The sequence below is a fragment of the Sander lucioperca genome, chromosome 2 (genome assembly GCF_008315115.2).
Source record: "Sander lucioperca isolate FBNREF2018 chromosome 2, SLUC_FBN_1.2, whole genome shotgun sequence".
Lineage (NCBI taxonomy): Eukaryota > Metazoa > Chordata > Actinopteri > Perciformes > Percidae > Sander > Sander lucioperca.
In genome coordinates this window covers 21652586-21673398 of record NC_050174.1, presented here as the reverse complement: position 1 = coordinate 21673398, position 20813 = coordinate 21652586, and the positions used below count along the sequence as shown (strand labels likewise).

The 20813-nt window shown below is 39.2% G+C and overlaps 1 protein-coding gene across 2 annotated transcripts; it reads right to left on the bottom strand.

Annotated features, from left to right (window-relative positions):
• Window positions 1-5388: 5388 nt before the first annotated feature.
• Window positions 5389-19003, bottom strand: LOC116045011 (insulin-like growth factor-binding protein complex acid labile subunit). 2 transcript variants are annotated; one of them, XM_035994755.1, is made up of 6 exons: window positions 18760-19003; window positions 15585-15998; window positions 13523-13668; window positions 9730-9898; window positions 9142-9304; window positions 5389-6158 (listed from the first exon to the last, which is right to left on the bottom strand). In XM_035994755.1, the coding sequence occupies exons 2-6, from the start codon at window positions 15888-15890 to the stop codon at window positions 5866-5868; spliced, it is 1077 nt and encodes a 358-aa protein (XP_035850648.1). In that variant the 5' UTR covers window positions 15891-15998; window positions 18760-19003; the 3' UTR covers window positions 5389-5865. The 2 variants fall into 2 exon arrangements, with proteins under 2 accessions (XP_035850648.1, XP_031148373.1); XM_031292513.2 differs by having other exon boundaries at window positions 15585-16010; window positions 18760-18996.
• Between the last annotated feature and the right edge of the window lie 1810 nt (window positions 19004-20813).

Here is a 20813-nt window from a genome sequence, read left to right as displayed (position 1 = left end):
TTTGACAATGGTTTGAATGTAACTGACAACCATTATTATAAAATATTTGCGCACTATAGCTTTAATAAGATTGTTGTTGGTTTTCTCTGAAGGGATTCTGACATTTCAAGGACGAGAGAATGGCAGTCTGCTGTTAGGCCTGTCTGGCCTCTGTCTCTGCCTTTAATACCCCCCAACACACACATTTAAAACATGTACTCCAGTGGACTTCCAGTATGCTCTGCGAGTAGTGAGACACATGTGGGAGCAGCTCTGTGAACTTGACTTTTAAAATATATTTTTAGTGAAGCCTACCGTTTACTTTTTTATTCTTATTGTCTCCTATTGACAATCGACGACTTCTGTATGTATAAAATGCAACGAAAGGGACCTAAATCCGACTCAGAGCAGACAACTGAAGCTTGTGATTGATTTGTGATTGTGTCTGGCCCCCTGTTCTCTTCTAAAGTCACACTCTGCAATGTACTGTATATGCCCCAAATGTATAGCTAAATTGATATCAATTGATATATCCTACCTGATCTTAACTCACACCAACTTATCATGGGGGGTGATTTTAATTGCATGCTAAATCCCTCTCTGGATCGTTCTTCCCCCAGATCTCACTGCAAGAGCCATCCAGTCCTTCCTTGATAGTTACGCCATTGCTGATGCGTGGAGATTTTTTACACCCTACCTCACGTCAGTACTCATGTTTTCCCCCGTACACCACTCCTTTTCAAAAACAGACTTTTTTTTGGAAAATTCTATCTACCACTGAGTCCAGTTCATATGAAAGTATTACAATCTCTGATCATGCACCACTGTTTATGGGCCTGCATTTTCATGAGAAACCAACTGGCTGTAGGCCATGGAGATTCAACTCTTTTTTGTTATCGGACGAGAGTTATGCCCAGATTTTTACTAGTCAAATTAAAGACTTTCTGGAAATCAATACAACGACTGGTACGTCACCGTGTACAATTTGGGAAACTCTCAAAGCATACATCCATGGCCAAATTATCTCTCATACCTCACATATTGCTAGGCAACGAAGGTCTAATTTACTGAAACTTTCTTCTGATATTCTTGAATTAGACAAGAATTTTTCTGAAACAACTGACCCTGAACTATATAAGCAGAGACTTGTCTTGCAGACAGAGTTCAACCTTTTATCTACCAATCAAGCTGTCCAATTACTCGTCAATTAACACGGCAAAATTATTTTGAATTCGCGGATAAACCCAGCAAATTACTAGCCTTGCAGCTAAGGCAGCAGAAGGCTCAAAATTTGATCTCTCAGATCCAGTCTCCCAATGGCAATACCCTCACTAACCTAACCGATATAAACAAGTGCTTTTTCGACTACTACTCTGCCCTCTACCAAACAGAATCGAATGCAGATACAGAATCATTCAAATTTTTCTTCAATAAATTACAAATCCCCACTATTAGCAATGACTGAAAGATGCAACTTGACCAACCTCTCTCTTGTGAAGAAGTATTGAAGGTCATTCAGTCCATGCAAAGCGGCAAAACACGGGGGCCGGACAGCTTTTCCATTAAAGATTTTTTTTTTTAAGATAATTTTTTGGGCATTTCCGCCTTTAATGGATAGGACAGCTAGATATGAAAGGGGAGAGAGAGGGGGAAGACATGCAGGAAATTGTCACAGGTCGGACTCAAACCCTGGACCTTCTGCGTCGAAGAATAAATCTCTACATATGTGCGCCTGCTCTACCAACTGAGCTAAACAGGCCACCCGTTGAATTTTTTAAAGCGGCACACAGCGTTCTGGTGAGACAAATGGTTGATATGTTTAACGATGCCTTGAAAATTGGGCTTCTGCCCTTTTCTACCCGCCAGGCCTCAATCTCTTTGATCCCTAAGAAGAATAAGGATCCCCTGGATTGTGGTAATTTCAGACCTATAAGTCTGTGCCCTGTGGATGCCAAAATTCTTGCTAAAGTTCTTGCTCGTCGGTTGGAGCCTGTTGTACCTGAGCTTATTCATTATGACCAGATAGGATTCATAAAGAATAGAAAATCTTCATTTAATGTTAGACGTGCTTTTAATGTTATTACTCTCCTTCCAATTCCACATCCCACGAGGTCCTGGCTATGCTCAACGCAGAGAAAGCATTCGATCGTGTCGAGTGGTCATATCTGTTTGACACTCTGCGGCGTTTCGTTTTTGAAGAGGTTTTCATTAGTTGGATTAAGCTTCTTTATACTTCACTCTGCTAATATGATCTCAGGTATTACCTATATCTTGAACAAAAAAAGTCTCTCTATGCGGATGACATAATCCTTTTTATTTCCAACCCTGTTGTATCATTGCCTAGAATTCTCATCTGCATGGAGAGGTTTGGCAACATCTCTGGCTGCAAGCTAAATATTAGTAAGAGCGAGCTCTTCCCTCTCAACATACTGTAGATGCAAGCTGTCTCCCACCCTTTGCTGCACCCTTTAAAGTAGCCTTGGAGAATATAAATACCTCGGAATTGTTATCACATGTAAATACTCGAACCTACTTAATAGGAACTTCACACCTGCCCCGGAACGTGTTAAGTCGGATCTTCTGCACTGGTCCTCTCTCCCTATAATTTATGATTTTATTTATTTTCTATATTTTTTTTCCGCTCCTCTTGCTTGCTGTGATAATAACATAATTATAGTTTTTTTTTTTATATCGAATAACTACAATTGCCATAGAGGATGTGATTGTTGTTCAATATGTAGCTATTTACTATCTGTATGTTGGTTATATGTTGTCTACTAACAAAAACAAAAATAAAGTTACATAAAAAAAACATGTACTCCATTTCAGCAGTAATCATCTCGACATCTGGCCTATGACCTCAAAATGGACTATTTCTCTTTCCCTCCATTAATCCAGCAGTAATCTTCTGTTGTGTCCAGAGCCATATGGTGGTCATCATAAAAAATCTCTGTTTAGTGCTGACTGTGTGTCTGGCTGTGAAGATAAATGCTTAAAATGTGATTGGACATTTGACAGACACAGGAAGTGCTGGCAGTAGCAGATGTTCAAGAAGGCTGAAATTCTTTTCTGCAAATTTTTAAATTTTTAGATTTAAGATTTCCTGTAATGCCATACATGCAGATAAATAGCGGTAGTAGGAGGAGGTCCATGTTTACCTGCACGTATATCTCCACTGGATGACTCGCTTACGAAGAGTTGAAAATCAGCGACTTTCCCTCTTTAGCATTTAGCTTAGCGCAGCTCCATTGCAACCATAAACGACATTGGCTTGGCAGCGTCATCCTTCCCAGCTCCACCCTCTCGTCAAAAATCATCATATCCGGTTTCAAAAAACCAAGATGGGGATGCCGATTTTGCCAAATTCGAGGCTTCTAAATGGCAGTCTGCAAACCAGTGGCTGACGCCACTGCTGCTACGTCCGTTCATTTTACAATCTATGTTTACAGCATAGTACAGCATGGTACGCCTCAACCCTTCGGAAGCGAGTCATCCAGTGGAGATATACGTGCAGGTAAACACGGACCTCCGCCTACTACCGCTGATTTTCAATGACATCCACTTAAACACAGATAGTGGCAAAATTTCAGTCTCAGTATTACTTGATCTCAATGCTGCATTTGATACGGTCGACCATGACATATTACTAGACCGATTGGAAAACTGGGTTGGCATTTCTGGCTCAGTACTAAAGTGGTTTGAGTCTTATTTAAAGAATAGGGACTACTTTGTGTCTATAGGGAATTATACATCTGAGCATACAAATATGACGTGCGGAGCTCCCCAAGGCTCCGTTCTGGGGCCTCTCCTGTTTAACATCTACATGCTTCCACTGGCTCAAATTATGGAAAACAATAAAATAAGTTACCATAGTTATGCGGATGACACACAAATTTATATAACCTTATCGCCAGGGGACTATAGTCCAATACAACAACTGAGTATGTGCATTGAAGAAATTAACGACTGGATGTGCCAGAACTTTCTTAAATTAAATGAAGAAAAAACTGAGGTGGTTGTTTTTGGAGCAAAAGAGGAACGATTAAAAGTCAGCACTCAGCTTCAAACTATAATGTTAAAAACAACAGACAAAGCCAGAAATCTTGGTGTAGTCATGGACTCAGACCTGAATTTTAACAGCCACATTAAGACAATTACAAAGTCAGCCTATTACCACCTTAAAAATATATCAAGGGTTAAAGGACTTATGTCTCAGCAGGACTTGGAAAAACTTGTCCATGCTTTTATCTTCAGTAGACTTGACTACTGTAATGGTGTCTTTACAGGTCTCCCTAAAAAATCAATCAGACAGCTGCAGCTGATTCAGAACGCTGCTGCTCGAGTCCTCACTAAGACCAAGAAAGTGGATCACATTACTCCAGTACTGAAGTCTCTACACTGGCTTCCAGTGCCTCAAAGAATTGATTTCAAAATACTTTTGCTGGTTTATAAATCACTAAATGGTTTAGGGCCAAAATACATTTCTGATCTGCTACTACAGTATGAACCACCCTGACCTCTCAGGTCGTCTGGGACAGGTCTGCTTGTTGTCCCCAGAGTCAGAACTAAACAGGGGGAAGCAGCGTTCAGTTTTTATGCTCCACATATCTGGAACAAACTCCCAGAAAACTGCAGGTCTGCCGCAACTCTCAGTTCTTATAATCAAGGCTGAAGACCTATCTTTTTGATGTTGCCTTTCTTTAAATAACTGTTCATTTCTTATACTGAAGTTGCATTGTTGACACTGTATGACAATATATATAAGCATATAAAGAGAAATTCCTATTTTATCTGCTTTTATATATTTAACGGTTTTAATTGCTCTTCAATGTTTCATTTCTTATACTGCACTGTAACTTTGTTTCTCGTATTTTATCTGTTTTGAATTTTTTAATCGGTTTTCATGTAAAGCACTTTGGATTTCCCTGTTGCTGAAATGTTCTATACAAATAAAGCTGCCTTGCCTGCCTTGCCTTACAGCGGGAATATTAAGAATCAAAAACTGTCTAGCTATGAAATAAATAATGCTGTAATGTTTAGCTGTAATTTCTGTTTGATTTTGATAGATACATTCTGATTGTACCTTTTCAATCACATTGATGGATTGTCTATACCAAATATCAGACTATTAGAAGCCTCTAGTTCCTTTCTGTGCTGTTTGGAACTGAACAGCATTGAATGAGCCTTAGATGTTTGCCTAAACTAATTTATAAATAACTTTCAACATGCTGCACGCACATAAAACACACTTTATTATGGGGAATTGTTGGGTCTTTGTAAATTATGGAGTGTGGTCTAGACCTACTCTATCTGTAAAGATTCCTTAGATAACTCCTGTTGTGATTTGACACTATGAATAAAACTGAATTGAATTGGTATCAAAATATTTAAACAAGAGAGTAGACTGCGTTCAATTTCTCCTGAATTTATCGATTTTTCTCCAGAAACAAAATAACACTTAAAAGAAAATCTACACACAGGGGCTTTAAAGGTACGTTAATTATACTTTTAAGTAAAAACATGAGCAAAAACCACACACGCAGTGTCCTTCAGACCTTCCAGACATTCAGTGCAGACTTTTGTCTGTTTGAATATTTAAGGGAAAGGGGAATTTGTCCATTGAAGAAATCATCCAATATTTGGTTAGGGTTGTAAAACTTAAGTTAAATAAAGTTATATAACTCCCGCTGACCGTTCTATCCAGTGATTCCTTTAAACTGCTTTTGAACCACCTGTATCCCTTTTAAATCGCTTCTGAGATAACCAAACCTGGGTTTTTAAGGAGTGTTTTAAGTGGCTTTTCACATTGGTGGTCCCTTTGTGCCCTTTCAGTCTCACAGGGTCTCCATATTATTAGGTATCCTCCTCCTCTCAGGGCGGGGGGCTCTAAGTATGGTTCTGTGACACAGTGTCCCAGTCCTTCCCACCGTTCCTCTTCCTGTTCCTCTCCGCCATCACCATAGCCGCCACCACGGTGACCAGCACGGTCAAAGTGATGACGAGCACGGTGGCGGTCTCTGCGATGCAGAGCTGGCTGTCCACCCAGGCCAGCGAAGCCCCGGCCAGCTGCGGCGGATCCTGGCACGTCACGTTGTTGTAGTCGTCGATGTGGAGGTGGCGAACGTGCAGGATTTTACTGAAGACGCGGTGCAGATCGCAGTCACAGCTCCACGGGTTGCCTGGGGGAGCAACAAGAAAGGTAAATGTAGAGATCAATGGAAAAGATAATATAGGCTCAGAGTCTCGTGGGGCTTTCACAACTGCCTCATTTAATTTCGGTTGAAACGCGCTATAGTTCGTTGTCCCCCTTGGTGCTGTTCGTTTGGGCAGGTGAAAACACAGCAATGGAACGTCTAGGCCTGTAACAATTATTACATAATTCTTTTTTGTTTAACCACAATAAATTGCTAACATTAGCTAAGATCTTAAGGCGTATGACTGGTAATTTTTGATTTGGTTTAGATATGCCAAATTGTAACTATATAAGTGATTATTGGTCGGACTATATATATTTGTTATTTTTTCAATTGTTAGTTGTTCATAGCAACAAATATGAGGAGGGGGATACAGTTAGAAAATATGTTTTATGATAATAAAGAGGTGTTATTTACTTCATTGGCTGTGTATTTGTGTTATTACATTATCTGGGTCACATGACAGTGATATATAACCAAAAGATGTATCCTGGGATTCATTCAAAACTTGAATTATTTCTGAGGCAATTAATTGTACAGCAACATTTGGAATTGTTAAGCTCTATGAACATGATCCGACCTCGAACCGAACCAACTACTGTATGTGTTCTCCGCAAGTCTGAGCTAATGTCTCCTGTAGTCAGGTTTGCTTTGCAATCTGCGATGCGGCAGAGCAGCAAACTGTAGCAGCTTGCAGTGTTTCTCTCACAGAAATAGACTGCGGTCAAGCTCACCGTCCGTCACTGCGGCAGAGCAGAGGGAAGTCTTGGGGACAATGTCTGAAGGAGTTATTGAAATTAAACGAGCTGGTTTGACCGTGGAGATGCAAGAAATATGCACTAGTCCAGAACACAGGACCTTCTTCCTGTATTTACATTTTTGCTCCCGTCCTCAGACACATCCTACCAATAAGAGAAGTGAACGTTCTTGCGTGGTTTGTAGTGATGCATTTTGGTTCGCTTGGATTTTTCTCCATGTGAAACGAAACCGAACCAAGGGGGAAACGCTCCAAGTTTACAAACTCATCAACTGATTCGGACCAATACGGAAGAGGATTAGGGTAGATGCTAGATCGTATCCACTAGACGTGTCGACGTAGTTAGGTTTAGGCATGGGGAGTGGGGATTGGTTAGGGTTAGGGTACGAATACCAGGGTAAGCCAATCAGAGGCAGAATAAGGCGGGGCATGAGGCACGTCCTGTGACGTCGACACGTCTACCAGATCTGATCTAGCATCTACCGAGGATTTAGGCCACATGTCGGAATTCTGACTTTATTCTCAGAATTCTAAAGTCAGAATTCTGACTTTATTCTCAGAATTCTGACTTTTTTTTAGAATTCTGACTTTATTTTTTTATAATTCTAACTTTAAACTCAACTCAATACATTTTTTCACATGTGGCCCTGATCCTCTTCCGTAGACCAAAGCAAACGAACTATAGGTGTGAACACGCCCTGAGACCCCTAGAAGATTTTGACCAGACACACAAAAGAGTAAAATGTTGTAATTGTTTAAATCTTTCATGTTTTACTTATCTTAAAATACCTAACCTAATCTCTGCACATTTTATTTTACAGCATGAATCTCTAAGTAATTTATATTAGGTTTAAAATCCTTCTACACACTGGGAGTTTTTGTATGTGTTGCAAAATACTGTATTATGTCGCATGGTGCAATTTAAAACTCTGAAATGGACCTTCACAAAAAAATACTTTGATATTAAAGTACATTTTGCTGTTTGTTTGCTTTTATTTAAAGGCACAATGTGAATTAGAACAATTTGAAAGATGTTGTAATTACGTAAAGATTGTACATATAGGGTCTATTCTTTATGTTATTATGAAATAAAATGTCATTATTACTACATACCAAATTATTAAATTTTTACAAGAACAGTTTGTTGTTATGACAACATTTATCTTGCTATATCCCAAAATCTTCGTTATTACACAAAATCAACGTACCGTGTTAAAACACGAAACATTTCTCATTATAACGGCATACAGACTTATCTCATTAAAATAAGACTGGATACTGTATTATGTTATATACATAAATACTCAAATAACTATGTAGAGAGATACATTATGTGATGAGGAATGGTAGTCAAGTCTTTACTTGGGATAGACAGAGGCTGGGATTCTGGGCTTTCATACTGATAAGAGAAAGGCCGTGCACTGGATGTGCATTAAGCTCATCATTCCTAATGCCATCTGTCCTCGTGCGTATTGCTCTCGCTGGCCGGAGGGCAGGAGATGTTCATTCTTGTCAGATAATATCTGCCATCTGGTAGTCAACACTGCATGTGACGTCCCACAAAACAATACACAATGTCTAGATCATCATGTTGTATGATTGATCAGTGTCTCTTCAGGCTTCGACTATAACTTTTATGTTTTAACCATAAACTCTCAGTTTAGTTAAAATTAGCGGTAACCCATTGGTTTGTGGACTGCTGTTTTGAAGCCTTAAGTTTGGCAATTTGGCCGTCCCCATCTTGTTTTTTTAAAAACTGGACTTGATGATTTTTGACGAGAGAGTGGAGCTGGGGAGGATGACGCGGCCAAGCTAGTGTTGTTTATGGTTGCAATGGCGCTGCGCTAAGCTAAATGCCAAAGAGGTAAAGTTGCTGAAAACAAGTTCAGAGCTATTTTAATGTACACAGCGCCATGGTGAGCATTGCTAAGCCTCTGTCCTGATTGACAGGTCGGCGTGTAGCCACGCTCCTAAAGCATCCCCTGCTTTATCGTCAATTTTAAAATAAATGGGACCATCGTTTACAAAATGTAAAATCATGCTGTATTGAAGAAGACATGGAACTAGCAATCGAGGCCATAAACTCATTAAGAAAAAATGTATTAAGGTAATAACTCAATTGAGAAGTAGGGTCATTTTCTCCTAGACTTTTATAGAAACTGAGTTCTTATAGGATCAACAGAAGGTAACAATAGAATAGATATTTGAAACCTGACAGCTGGATGTGTGTAGCTGTTGTATGAAGGCTGATTAAGGTCTTAAACTTGAGGTGATGCAGGTTGTTTCCCTCCAGAGCAAGGACTGCCAGGCTGTAGAGAGGGGCCAGAGCATCATTTTCTATGTAGGAGATGTTGTTGTTACTCAGCTGGAGCACCTAGACAGACAGACAGACAGGTATTTAGACAGACAGGCATAGGGGCAACTTGGTATACACTGTTACGAGAGGTCGTTTGAGGTCAGGAGACAATCACGGAAGCGGCACGCTGACAGCTGCAAACAACACAATTTCTACATGGAGAACACTATTGAAGAGAAAGACGCTGAAAGACGAATTTAAACAGTGGCTGGGTGAGTCAGTTTAACACAGCACAACCACTCTTAGGTAGGAAAGTATACGTTCATCCAGGCCAATTTAGGTCCCAAACTCACGTTGAATGCATCACGTAGGGAAAAGGAGACCGGGGGATTAATGTTACCGGCTAGGCTAGCCTATTGTAGCTGTGTTCCTCTGTGTTACGAGCACAGGTTAGCTTAGCCTTGTAATAACACACACAATCATTTCAACAGTCATTTCTGCACCTCTAGTGCAGGCAGCATATCCAGGCTCCCCTGCTGCACCACAGTCAGTTTGTTGTTGTGCAGGTAGAGGTGTCTAAGCCTGGAGAGGCCCCTGAACACGCCGGAGCCAACGGTCACCAGCTGGTTATAACTGAGGTCCAGCTTCTCCATGTTGTCCAGATACTCCAAGCTGACAGAAGGAGGGAGAGACAATGACAGGGTGAGACACAGAGACAAGCAGACAGAGACAAAAGCTCAATCCCGATGTGCTGAATACTGCTGTTTGTAGCTTCATCTGTCGCTTGATGCGGCGAGGTTTGTGTGGCCACTTGGCCCTGAGGGAACAGTTGTGTGTTGGACAGGAGTGGACAAAAAGAAATACAGCCAACGTTTTAGAAAACAGTGGCTTATTTAGCCGTGTTCCTGTCTACCTGATGAATAAGTCCAATATTCAGGCTACATCGACATTACTATGTTTTCGTTTATATGCAGATATCTGTTGCTACATTTACGCCTCGCGTACACACCACTCTGCATTCAAGCCCCTAAACGGAGACATTTGGAAACACAGCTGCCCTCACTTTGGTTTGGGGCTGCTTTGTATTCTGGACCTTTGGAAATGGCGATGCCCACATTAGTCAGTCTTATCAGTTAGTTAGGCTTACCAACAAGTCCTCCAAATCCATTCGACGATATGGTTCGTTTGTTCCCTACCCTCTAATAGGACCCACAGGAGTGTATTATAAAATAGTGCCACTAACGGTGGCGGAAATATGACCTCATATCTAAAGAACGTATCAGAGAACGTAACGGTCGAGGTTTTGAACGTAAAGGTCACGATTTTGAACACGTCTTTAATATTGTGAAATGGTAGCAGCTTGGTTGTTTAGGCACTAAAACTAAAAAAGATGTTACTTCACTTCCTGAAGGTTACGCACGTGATGCTGAACACGACGTTCACAATTTGCTTTTATCCCCCACAGCTGTGGCTAAAAGGGATACAGCTACAGTGTTTAGCCGAGAAAAAGAGAATGTTATGTGGCAATGACAGTTAAGTCTAGGCACCAAAACCACTAGTTACATTTAGGGAAAAGATTGTGATTTGGATGACAACACTCCCGAGGAATAAACACACATTTCCTGAGTGAAAGTATTAAAATTATATTGTTATGTTTTATAAATATACTTCCGGTCGTAGCTGTATCCCTTCTAGCAACAACCATCCACCACCCCAACCTACTTCCTGCTCTACTCTCTCAATAATTAGTACGACCATTAGAGGGTGCCGCCACTAGATACGTAAATATATATATATACATAATTGCTGCTTGTACAAACAACCAATGGTAGCGTTTTTCGGGGAGGACAGTCTCAGGCTTACGTATCTTTCAGTAACAATTCTACTTTGCGTCAGTCCAAGCAAATTAATCCCTGGTCTTACTTTTCGCCATTGTTATTTTTCTGTACTTTCAAACGCAGAATAAGGTCAGACAATCTGCTTCCTGTTTAGACTGGCATGCGCGTAAGCCCAGTGTATGTGAATGGTCACTCTATATAACTATGTGGAGAGATACAGTATATGGTCAGGAATGGTAGTCACGTCTCCACTGGATTGACACATGCTGGGATTAAGAGAGAGACCATGATCTGGATGTGCATTAAGCGCACCATCATTCCTAATGCCATCTGTCCTTATTGCTCTTGCTGGCCGGAGGGCAGGAGATGTTCATTCTTGTCAGATAATATCATCAAGTTGTATGATTGATCAGCGTCTCTTTAGGCTTTGACTATATATTTATTTCTAGTTTTAACCCAAAAAGTATGTTTTTCTGAGACATTGTTCTTGTTTAAATGAAATACTATTAATGGTAAGTAAAAAATATAAAATGATATGCTGCAAAAGTTTCTTTTTCAAATGCAATGATTTGGTACCTAGTAATGACAAGAAAATATGTCATAATTACATGAAAACTATCTAGTTATGACATGCAAAGGAAACTTTTCCTATTAAAATGAGAAACAGCAAAAAATATGTCTAACATTAGCGAAAAAATGCTTTCACTGGTTGGACCTTCTGCCAATATTTTGTATGTAAAGCAGAAAAGGGGAACAGTATAGTGCAAGTTATGCCCATATTTGGTGAGGTAATGGAAAGTAATCAAGCTGAAGGTCAATATGAGGTCATATATAGTAGAAAGTGAGATTTCAATGTCTTTTTTTATTACAAAGCAGGTCGCGGTAATATAAAAGTATCATAATGGGCTCAACCCAGAGAGAAATGCACACAGCCCGTATTCAGAAACTTTGAATGAGTCGCCAGGACATCTGTACCGCTGTGATCAACTATACTGTATATAGGTAGAAAGTGTCGCTACAGTGCCGTTACAGTTATTCCCCGGCTGTAATGACGGTGCAGAAGACCTGAAAAGGCTGACCAATCAGAGCAGACTGGGCTTTTTCTGGAGGGGAGTTTAAAGAGACAGGCACTAAAACGGAGCGTTTCAGACAGAGGGTGAATACAGGTATATTCAGACAAACAGTATGAGAAAAATAAAGTGTTTTTTGAACATTGAAGCATGTAAACATGTTCTATTAGAAACCCCAAATACAAGTATGAACCTGAAAATGAGCATGAAATGAGACCTTTAATATTGTGATACTTGGATTACGTTACTGACTAGATTTTTTTAACAGCTAATTAGTAACTGTATCGGAATGCATTTTTAAAAGTGACCCTCTGAACCGTCATTATAGCTGATTTAAATTCAAGTTTGAAACTTTACATTTATCAATGACCTCGGTGAGCCTTACCAAAGGAACACAAGGAGACTCCTGGATAACTTCATAGTACTGGAGGTTAACAGAATAAACCAGGGGTCAGCAACCTTTACTGTCAAAAGAGCCATTTTCAGCAAAAACATATATATTTTTTTTTTAAATCTGTCTGGAGCCACAAAACATATTTAAATCTTATAATGAAGGTACCAGTCTGTTAAGTCTAAATTAGCCTTTCAACATTACTAATAGTTCTTAGTAAGCATTCATTAATATTGTCATTTTTATGGCCGTGTCTTTGACGGTCTTTGCAGAGAGGGGCAACATTTAAAGGATAAGGTGCTGGGCCATAGGCTAAGACCCACATTTCAGTTGAATGAAACGTTATGTAAATTGATTATGTAAGAATCACTTTAGGCCTGTTGATAAATGAAAATTAAAATGTTAAAAAAAATCCTTATTCATTTTCATATACTATTTTGTCAAAGCTATAGGGACCCACTATAGAGGGGCTAAGGAGCCGTGGTTGCAGACCCCTGGTATAAACCATGGGTAACTGTGCCTCCCTACCCATCAGTCCCTGCTCTGAGGAGCTGGAGGAAGCTGATAGGAATTAGGGCTGTACAATATATATTTTTTTTTATTGTTATCGCAATATCAACTGGCGGAATAAATACATCCCGAAAGGCTGCAACATATCACGTAAGACACATCGAGATTTTTTTGTGTTAGTTGCCTTTTATACTCAATTCAATTTTCAATTTGTTCAATAAAAGAATGTTGTAAATGATTTCCTTTCATTTGTTCAAAATTCAACAAGCAACTTCTTTTATTTTAGCAGAATACTGAAAGCAGCTTAAATGCAGAAATTAGTCAATTATATCTGTTCATTAATAGCAAGTAATATTGTTATTGCGATATTCAACAACGTTACCACATATTGCATATTTTCCTCATATTGTGCAGCCCTAATAGGAATATAGGCGTATGATGGTGGAAGAAAGCTGGACTTTGCTTGCACTTTGAGACAGACAGGTACCTGTATCCAGAGATGTGATGTAGGTTGTTGTGCTCCAGTCGCAGCTCTCTGAGAGCAGACAGACTGGCTGAGAAGTCGACAGGTAGAGATGTTAACTGGTTCCAACTGAGATCCAGCTTCTCCAGGAAGGACAGCGGAAAAAATGCCTGTGGAGATAAAGACAGAAAGATAAAGAGAAGCATGAATTTATCTATTGCCCCTTCTTTTTCTTGTATAGACAAAAACATACTCCATCCATCTTCCCTTTCCCCTCCATTGCACTACGTACGTAACTTAAGTTACATGTCAAACGTTTGTATTGTAAAACCAAACCATGATCTTTTCCCAAACCTAACCAAGTAGTTTGGTTTAAATTCACAACGTTAACCACGTTTAAAACTGCGACTGTTTCACAACGTGCGCCTGTCGCTGGAAGGACGTGTCATCGAAACATAGTCTGGATCATAATGGATGATAATTGCCTGAAACGGCCGTAGCTCACTAGCCAAATGTCACCTCCGTTCCTGCTCTCAGTGTGCTGCCGTTCTCAAACTCCATACATACATACACGCTGAAAATGTCAAGTTTTGAAGCAAATTTGGATCTTGCAACAAGGCAGGCCTGCTTGGTTCTTTGGGGGAATGATTGTAATGATTTACAGAGAATATGTTTACAGCATCTCCTCTCTAACTGGGACGTTTTGGGAGCAATTGGTGGGATTGCTGTGGATAATGTACACACGGAGATACACTGGTAAGAGCCAATGAGGTTTAATCATGTAGCCAGCTAATTTAAATAGCTTACGTTGCTGTATTGTGTCACAGTTAACTTCATTTAAAATTTTATGTGGTGTTTACTTTTGCGTGGTGCAAATGTTCCACCAAAACAAGTTCCTTCCAGAGACTATTCTGCAGAGCCACCGTCGCTGCGTCCGGAGCTTAGCGCCGCTCAAGACGATAAATGCAAACAACCCAGAGTTTTTTTTTCTTCTAATATCCCAGAATGTATGTGTGGTGTAGCCAGACTTTACTCCACAGTGCTGTGGCAATAGGTCTGGCAATGCGAGACTACTTGAAACTTTCAAATGTTAATTCTGTGCATGGGATATGTTGTATGTAGTGCCTGAAATGGGCCAGTACTCAGCAGTACTGAGTACCGGCACTTCTGATTTTTGTCCACATGAGTACCCTTACTTCTAATTGTTATCATCAGTATTAATAATAGGCTGATATTTATACCAAAATAGGCTATATATCATGATTTATTGGGGGGGACGACAAGCAGTTATATGTAAAATCAGACATTCAGCACCCCAATATAGCTCAAATGGAATGATACTGATCATATTATGTATGTGTTCCTTTCATTGTAAAGTGCATTGAGGCAGTGTTTTTTTTTTATTAGAAACACATTGGTGTACATAATACAGCACAACAAATATGCATCTTTTTCTGATTTAAAGAAAAAAAAATGAAAATGAAATACTTAAACATAATTGCAAATCCAGAGAAAATTAATGAGTGAAAGGAAAAAAATCTAAAAAGAAGAACTTGGTTACACAAGTGGACATTGAGGCAGTTTTAATGGTGATTTTACACTTTCAATAAATTTGATTGATTGATCCAACAGGGCGCCCCGATTTTCAGGAATTTTCTTTAATTCATTTAGCATTTAGTAGGGCTGCACAATATAATTATTATTTTTTTTAATCGTCATTGCGATATCAACTGGTGCAATAAACAAATTGCGAAAGATTGCGACATATCGTGAAAGACAGATTTTTAGTGTTAGTTGAAAGAAATCAGTTTAGTGGTGCCTTTTATACTCAATCCAATGTTCAATTTGTCCAATAAAAGAATGTTGGGAATGGGAATTTGTTTTAAATTCAACAAGCAATGTGTTGTATTTTAGCAGAAACACTGAAAGCAGCAGAACTGAGTACATTTTAATATCTGTTTATTTATCGCGAGTAATATCGTTATCGCGATATTCAACAATGTTATCGCATATCGCATATTTTCCTCATAACATGCAGCCCTAGCATTTAGCAATTTTAAAGTTCCCCCCGTCCCTGCGTTCCTACCTGTGGTTGCAGTTCTTGTATCTGGCTGTTGGTCAGCACCAGCACCCGCAGGGACCAGAGTCCAGCGAAGGCTCCAGTGCCGATCTGGCTCAGATTGTTTCCTCCCAGCTCCAGCAGCCACGTGGCGTGTGGGAGGCCCCTGGGAACATGCTGGAACCCACGCTTGCGGCAGTCCACCAGGTCAGCGTGCTCGTAACAAATGCACTGGTGTGGACACAAGCGTGAGCAAGCCACGGATGGAAAGAGCCATAGCGGGGTATAAAAGGCAAGAAGGAAGAAGAGAAGGGCCAGGGAAGGGAGACACATATTTCCCCCGGACAGCAAGAGGATGGAGGGCAGCTTGTTCAGAGGAGTAAAGTCTGGAAAAGTTGAATGAAGCTTGGCAGTTTAATACTGCTGTCGTCTTTGTCGAGCCTCGCAGTCAGCCTGGAAATAAGAAAGCAAGCACAGCACAAAGGTTTAAGTTGACAGTTCACAAGTCACATGGTGGATACTTTTCCTATCAAATCTGGTAACCTGGTGACAATTCCCAACTTCTGGAAAGGAGATATTAATTCACCAGAGGTGGAAGAAGTATTCAGATCCTTTAATGAAGTAGAGGTACTAATACCAGACTGTAAAAATACTCTTAAGTAAAGAAAATGTTTCCCCTAACTGGTAAGGTCTTGCCGATCCTGCCGCCGTGTTTATAGTATAGGCTTCCAACAAAATCTGATTCCAGGCTGCATTGTGTGTTGTTCTGTGCTTAGCCAATCAGAGTGTTCTGCTCATTTAGATTAATTAGTAGTGGGCTGAACATTCCATCTTAGCAGCGAATCCGAGCATGTGTGGGAGGGGAGATAAAAGGCTCTCTGAAAAGGGTAATTCAACCCAACTCTTTAAATAAGTGCTTAATAGACCCATATAAACTAAGTACAGTGGCACTCATAAGTTTATGAACCCATGCTAAAGTTGCCCAAAAAGAGGAATAAAATAAATCATCTTTTGGAAATTGATCTTAATGCCTTAATTAAAAAAAATTAGGAAAAATCCAACCTTTAAGGACACCAATTTTCTTTGTGAATGAATGTATGTATTGTAAATAAATAAATGTTGTTCTTTAAAATACAGGGGGCATAAGTAAGTACACCCCTATGTTAAATTCCCATAGAGGCAGGCAGATTTTTATTTTTAAAGGCCAGTTATTTCATGGATCCAGGATACTATGCATCCTGATAAAGTTCCCTTGGCCTTTGGAATTAAAATAGCCCCACATCATCACATCCCCTTCACCATACCTAGAGATTGGCATGGGGTACTTTCCATAAAATCATCTCTCAATGCAAATCAAACCAGCTATTAGACTAACTGAAATAAAACCATGCCAATCTCTAGGTATGGTGAAGGGGATGTGATGATGTGGGGCTATTTTAATTCCAAAGGCCAAGGGAACTTCATCAGGATGCATAGTATCCTGGATCCATGAAATAACTGACCTTTAACAATACAAATCTGCCTGGCTCTATGGGAATTTAACATAGGGGTGAACTTACTTATGCCCCCTGTATTTTAAGGAAGAACATTTATTTATTTACGATACATTATTCATTCACAAAGAAAATTGGTGTCCTTAAAGGTTGGATTTTTCCTCATTTTTTTAATTAAGGCATTAAGATCAATTTCCAAAAGATGATTTTTTTATTCCTCTTTTTAGTCAACTTTAGCATGGGTGTCCTACTTTTTTCACATGACTGTATACCTAGAATGGAGCAGGTTTCTTCAATAAAAGGCCAGCATAAAAGACAAAACAGTCACCAAATGTTCCTCTTTACATAATTGACTTTTAAAAAAATCTTTCACATAATTGTTACAGTCCTTTTAACACATATTTTTTCATCCGATTTATCCTCCCTTTCCCATCCTAATGTAATGACATCATCACAGCCATTAAGAGCAGAGCAGCAGAGAGGATTAAACTCAGTGAGCCTGTCTGAAACACACACACACACACACACACACACACACACACACACACACACACACACACACACACACACACACACACACACACAGAGACATGGCATAAAAGCAACACTGGTATTCAGCATTTATTTCTTATTCACTGGAAAGCAGCTACAGAATGACGGTTTGTTTTTTTCCCCTCATAACCTGTTCACTATAAATGCTAATAAATATTTTTTATAATGTACAATATTGTCAAGAAACGTGATTTGTTTTCCCCCTGGTCGATAAAACGTGGGGGGGGGATGATCAGTCTGCATACAGTCTGTATAGTCTGTGTTACCTTGATAGAAATCTATGCATTTTCCTGTTATTTCTGACAATTTAATAAACAAAAATGTATTTTGTGCTTGAATAAATTATACTACAATTAACAAAAGTGGTTAAAAAGAAATCTTATCATTTTGGCTCTAGTGATTTTCCTTTGGTGCTGGCTTTTTTTTTTTTTTTTTTTTTTTTTTTCATTTTTAAAACAAAAACAGACTACAATTAAAATCAAAAAGAAAGAGTAAAACCAGCATCCACATGACACAGATGGCATCCCTGAGCTAGGCCTGGAACAGTTCCAAATGTCGCTGTACAACTAATGGTCTCCGAAATAATTGCGATTAACAATAGAATTGTCTCTTTCAGTCAAATTCAAAAATATGTATTTATTTATTACTTTTTTAAACAAATTCAAGTTTTGAATCAATTCCAGGAGACATCTTTTGGTTAAATATATATATATATATCACATGTTATGTTATAACATATAAATATGTTATGTGACCCAGATTATGTAATAACACAAACACACAGCCTATGACGTAAACGCCTCTTTGTAATCATAAAACAATTTTTCTATCTGTACCCCCCCACTCGTAATTTTTGTTGCTTTGAACGTGTTTAGGTTCAAGTGCCAACAACTAACCATTGAAAAAAATGACAAAAATATGTAAATATGTAGTCTGACCAATAACCACTTATATAATTACAATGTGGCTTATCTAAACAAACCAACAATTATCAGTTATACACCTTAAGACCTTAGCTAATGTTTGACAGGAAACCGTGATTATGTAAAAAAAAAAAAAAAAAAAAAATGGACAATTAGACATGATGTACTAATTGTTACAGGTCTACTCTGAGGTGTCAGCCTCTCTCTCTCTCTTTCTCCGAAAACGTAACTCACCTCCTCTGCTGATGGAGAGCCCAGACATCTCCATACTGGATCATCAGCTTCTGTACAGTGTGTCCGCTTACTTCCCTGGGTGACAGCTATAGGCAGGGACAGTTAGGGACATGATGGACACAGAGAGAGAGAGGGAGAGAGAGAGAGAGAGAGAGAAACAAAGACAGAGTGATGATGCTGATGGAGACTCTCAGTGCATTCAGCTGTGTCACTAATCCTCTAATCCATTCCAATCACCAAATGTTTCGTCTCATTCACTGAACTCTGGCAGATCGTCTGATGTTTTCATCATGTCTCTGCCCCCCCCCCCCCCTCCCACCCCTCATTTCCTGTCAATAAGACAGGGAGCCTTGGCTTCTCTCCATCCGTCTGTTTTCACTGACTTTAATATTACATAAAGACTGTTACAGTCTTGTGAAGTTTCCAGTGTGCGTGTGTGTGTGTGTGTGTGTGTGTGTGTGTTTGTCAGCAGTGTAGTAATGTGAGTACAAATACTTTGTTACTGTACTTGACTAGAATTTTCATGTAGGCCTATCTGTACTTTACTTTGTTATTCATATCTCTGGAAACTTTCACTTTTACTCCACTACAGTTCCTAAAGAAAATGTATACTTTTACTCTGACACATTTCCCCTAAGCATCTTCACTAGTCATTACTATAAAATAAAATCACGTTTGTTGCCAAGCGCCAAAACTTAAGAAGAGGAGGAGGAGGCATAATAACCGAGAGCGTCATGGAAACAGATGACGGCCAGCCCGGCGGCAGTGGTGAAGATAACGTTACACACCTGTGGCCGTATTTGCAAGACATTTTTTGAACGTTGGAGTGAAAGATTCTTCCTCCCAAAAAAAAAAAAAAATGAAAATGTTTCAGTTTTTCTCTTTGTTGATGTCAGCACTCTCAAAGTATGCGCCATGGCAACTCTGAATATTAGGCTTTACTATAAGGAAACCACAATGAAGTTCAGAATTAAAGATTTATTTTACTTTTACTTCTAATAATAAAGTACATTTAATATCAGAAAATTACTTTTGATACTTAAGTACAGCAAACATTTCAAAACTTTAAGACTTTTACTCAAGTAATATTCTAAAAGGTGACTTTAAACCTACATTGTGTAATTTTTTGAGTTGATTCTTAGCAAAAAAAAAAACCTGTTCTTTCAGAAATATGTACTCATTCATGTGTAATTACTTCCACCAACTAATCAAAGTATTCTCGGGAGCGTAGAATCTGACATTCAGAATCATTCAGAATACATAGGAGCGACTCGCTCAAATGACGGCCTAATAATACATTAGCTAAAGAGGGACATACCTCCGCATTTCGCCCTCTTACACCTATCGGCACCGTGACGAACGCCAGGGGGAGATTACTCACCAGGGAAGCGAAAAAAGAGAATTAAAACGACAACGCGACAGACAAAGCAACAAGACCAAAGTTAATATTGGAGTAGCTAGAACAGCTGCGTGTAAATGATGGAGAGAGCTATTTTCGGGTTTGGCCACCGTAGGAGGAAGGGCTACAAAGTAATATTCAGTTGGTTGTCATATACAATTTCCCTAGATGCAAAAATATTCGACTTAACTAAAGGTACTATTACTTTGATGTATTCTTTTAAATAGCACCAAAGCCTTTTGGGCTGCACCTAAGCCGAATGAATGTAAAATCATCACAACGAACTGAATCTCAGATCTAATGAGTGTGGTTGGTGCCCATTGGACTTCTTTAGGAAGCTTTGTCTTTTAGCTTTTTTAGTGTTATTATCTGCTCTAGCTTTTTCAACGTTTGAGACACATATGGTAATAATAATAGTCCAAAATTATGTCAAATTGCAATTTTTTTTATTGACAACGTAACATTTTCTTGAGGGAGGATCCCTAGACTCCCTGCCAATTATGTGCACCCAAGTCTAAAACACTGCAACATGTCTAACAGCAGTAATTGATTCTAGTGTTTGCGGTAAAAGCAACATATTCTGCTATTAAACCTAATTGTACAGTTGTGTTCAGAATAATAGCAGTGTGATTTAAAAAAGTGAATAATGCTCAAA

Bases quoted from the DNA above. Each gene is read 5' to 3' on its own strand.
- LOC116045011 (XM_035994755.1), bottom strand. From the start codon at position 15,890: ATGTGTCTCCCTTCCCTGGCCCTTCTCTTCTTCCTTCTTGCCTTTTAT. The intron at 13,669-15,584 runs GTAGGAACGCAG...TTATCTCCACAG, and splicing joins TACAAGAACTGCAACCACAG to GCATTTTTTCCGCTGTCCTT. The intron at 9,899-13,522 runs GTACCTGTCTGT...TCCTTCTGTCAG, and splicing joins CATCACATCTCTGGATACAG to CTTGGAGTATCTGGACAACA.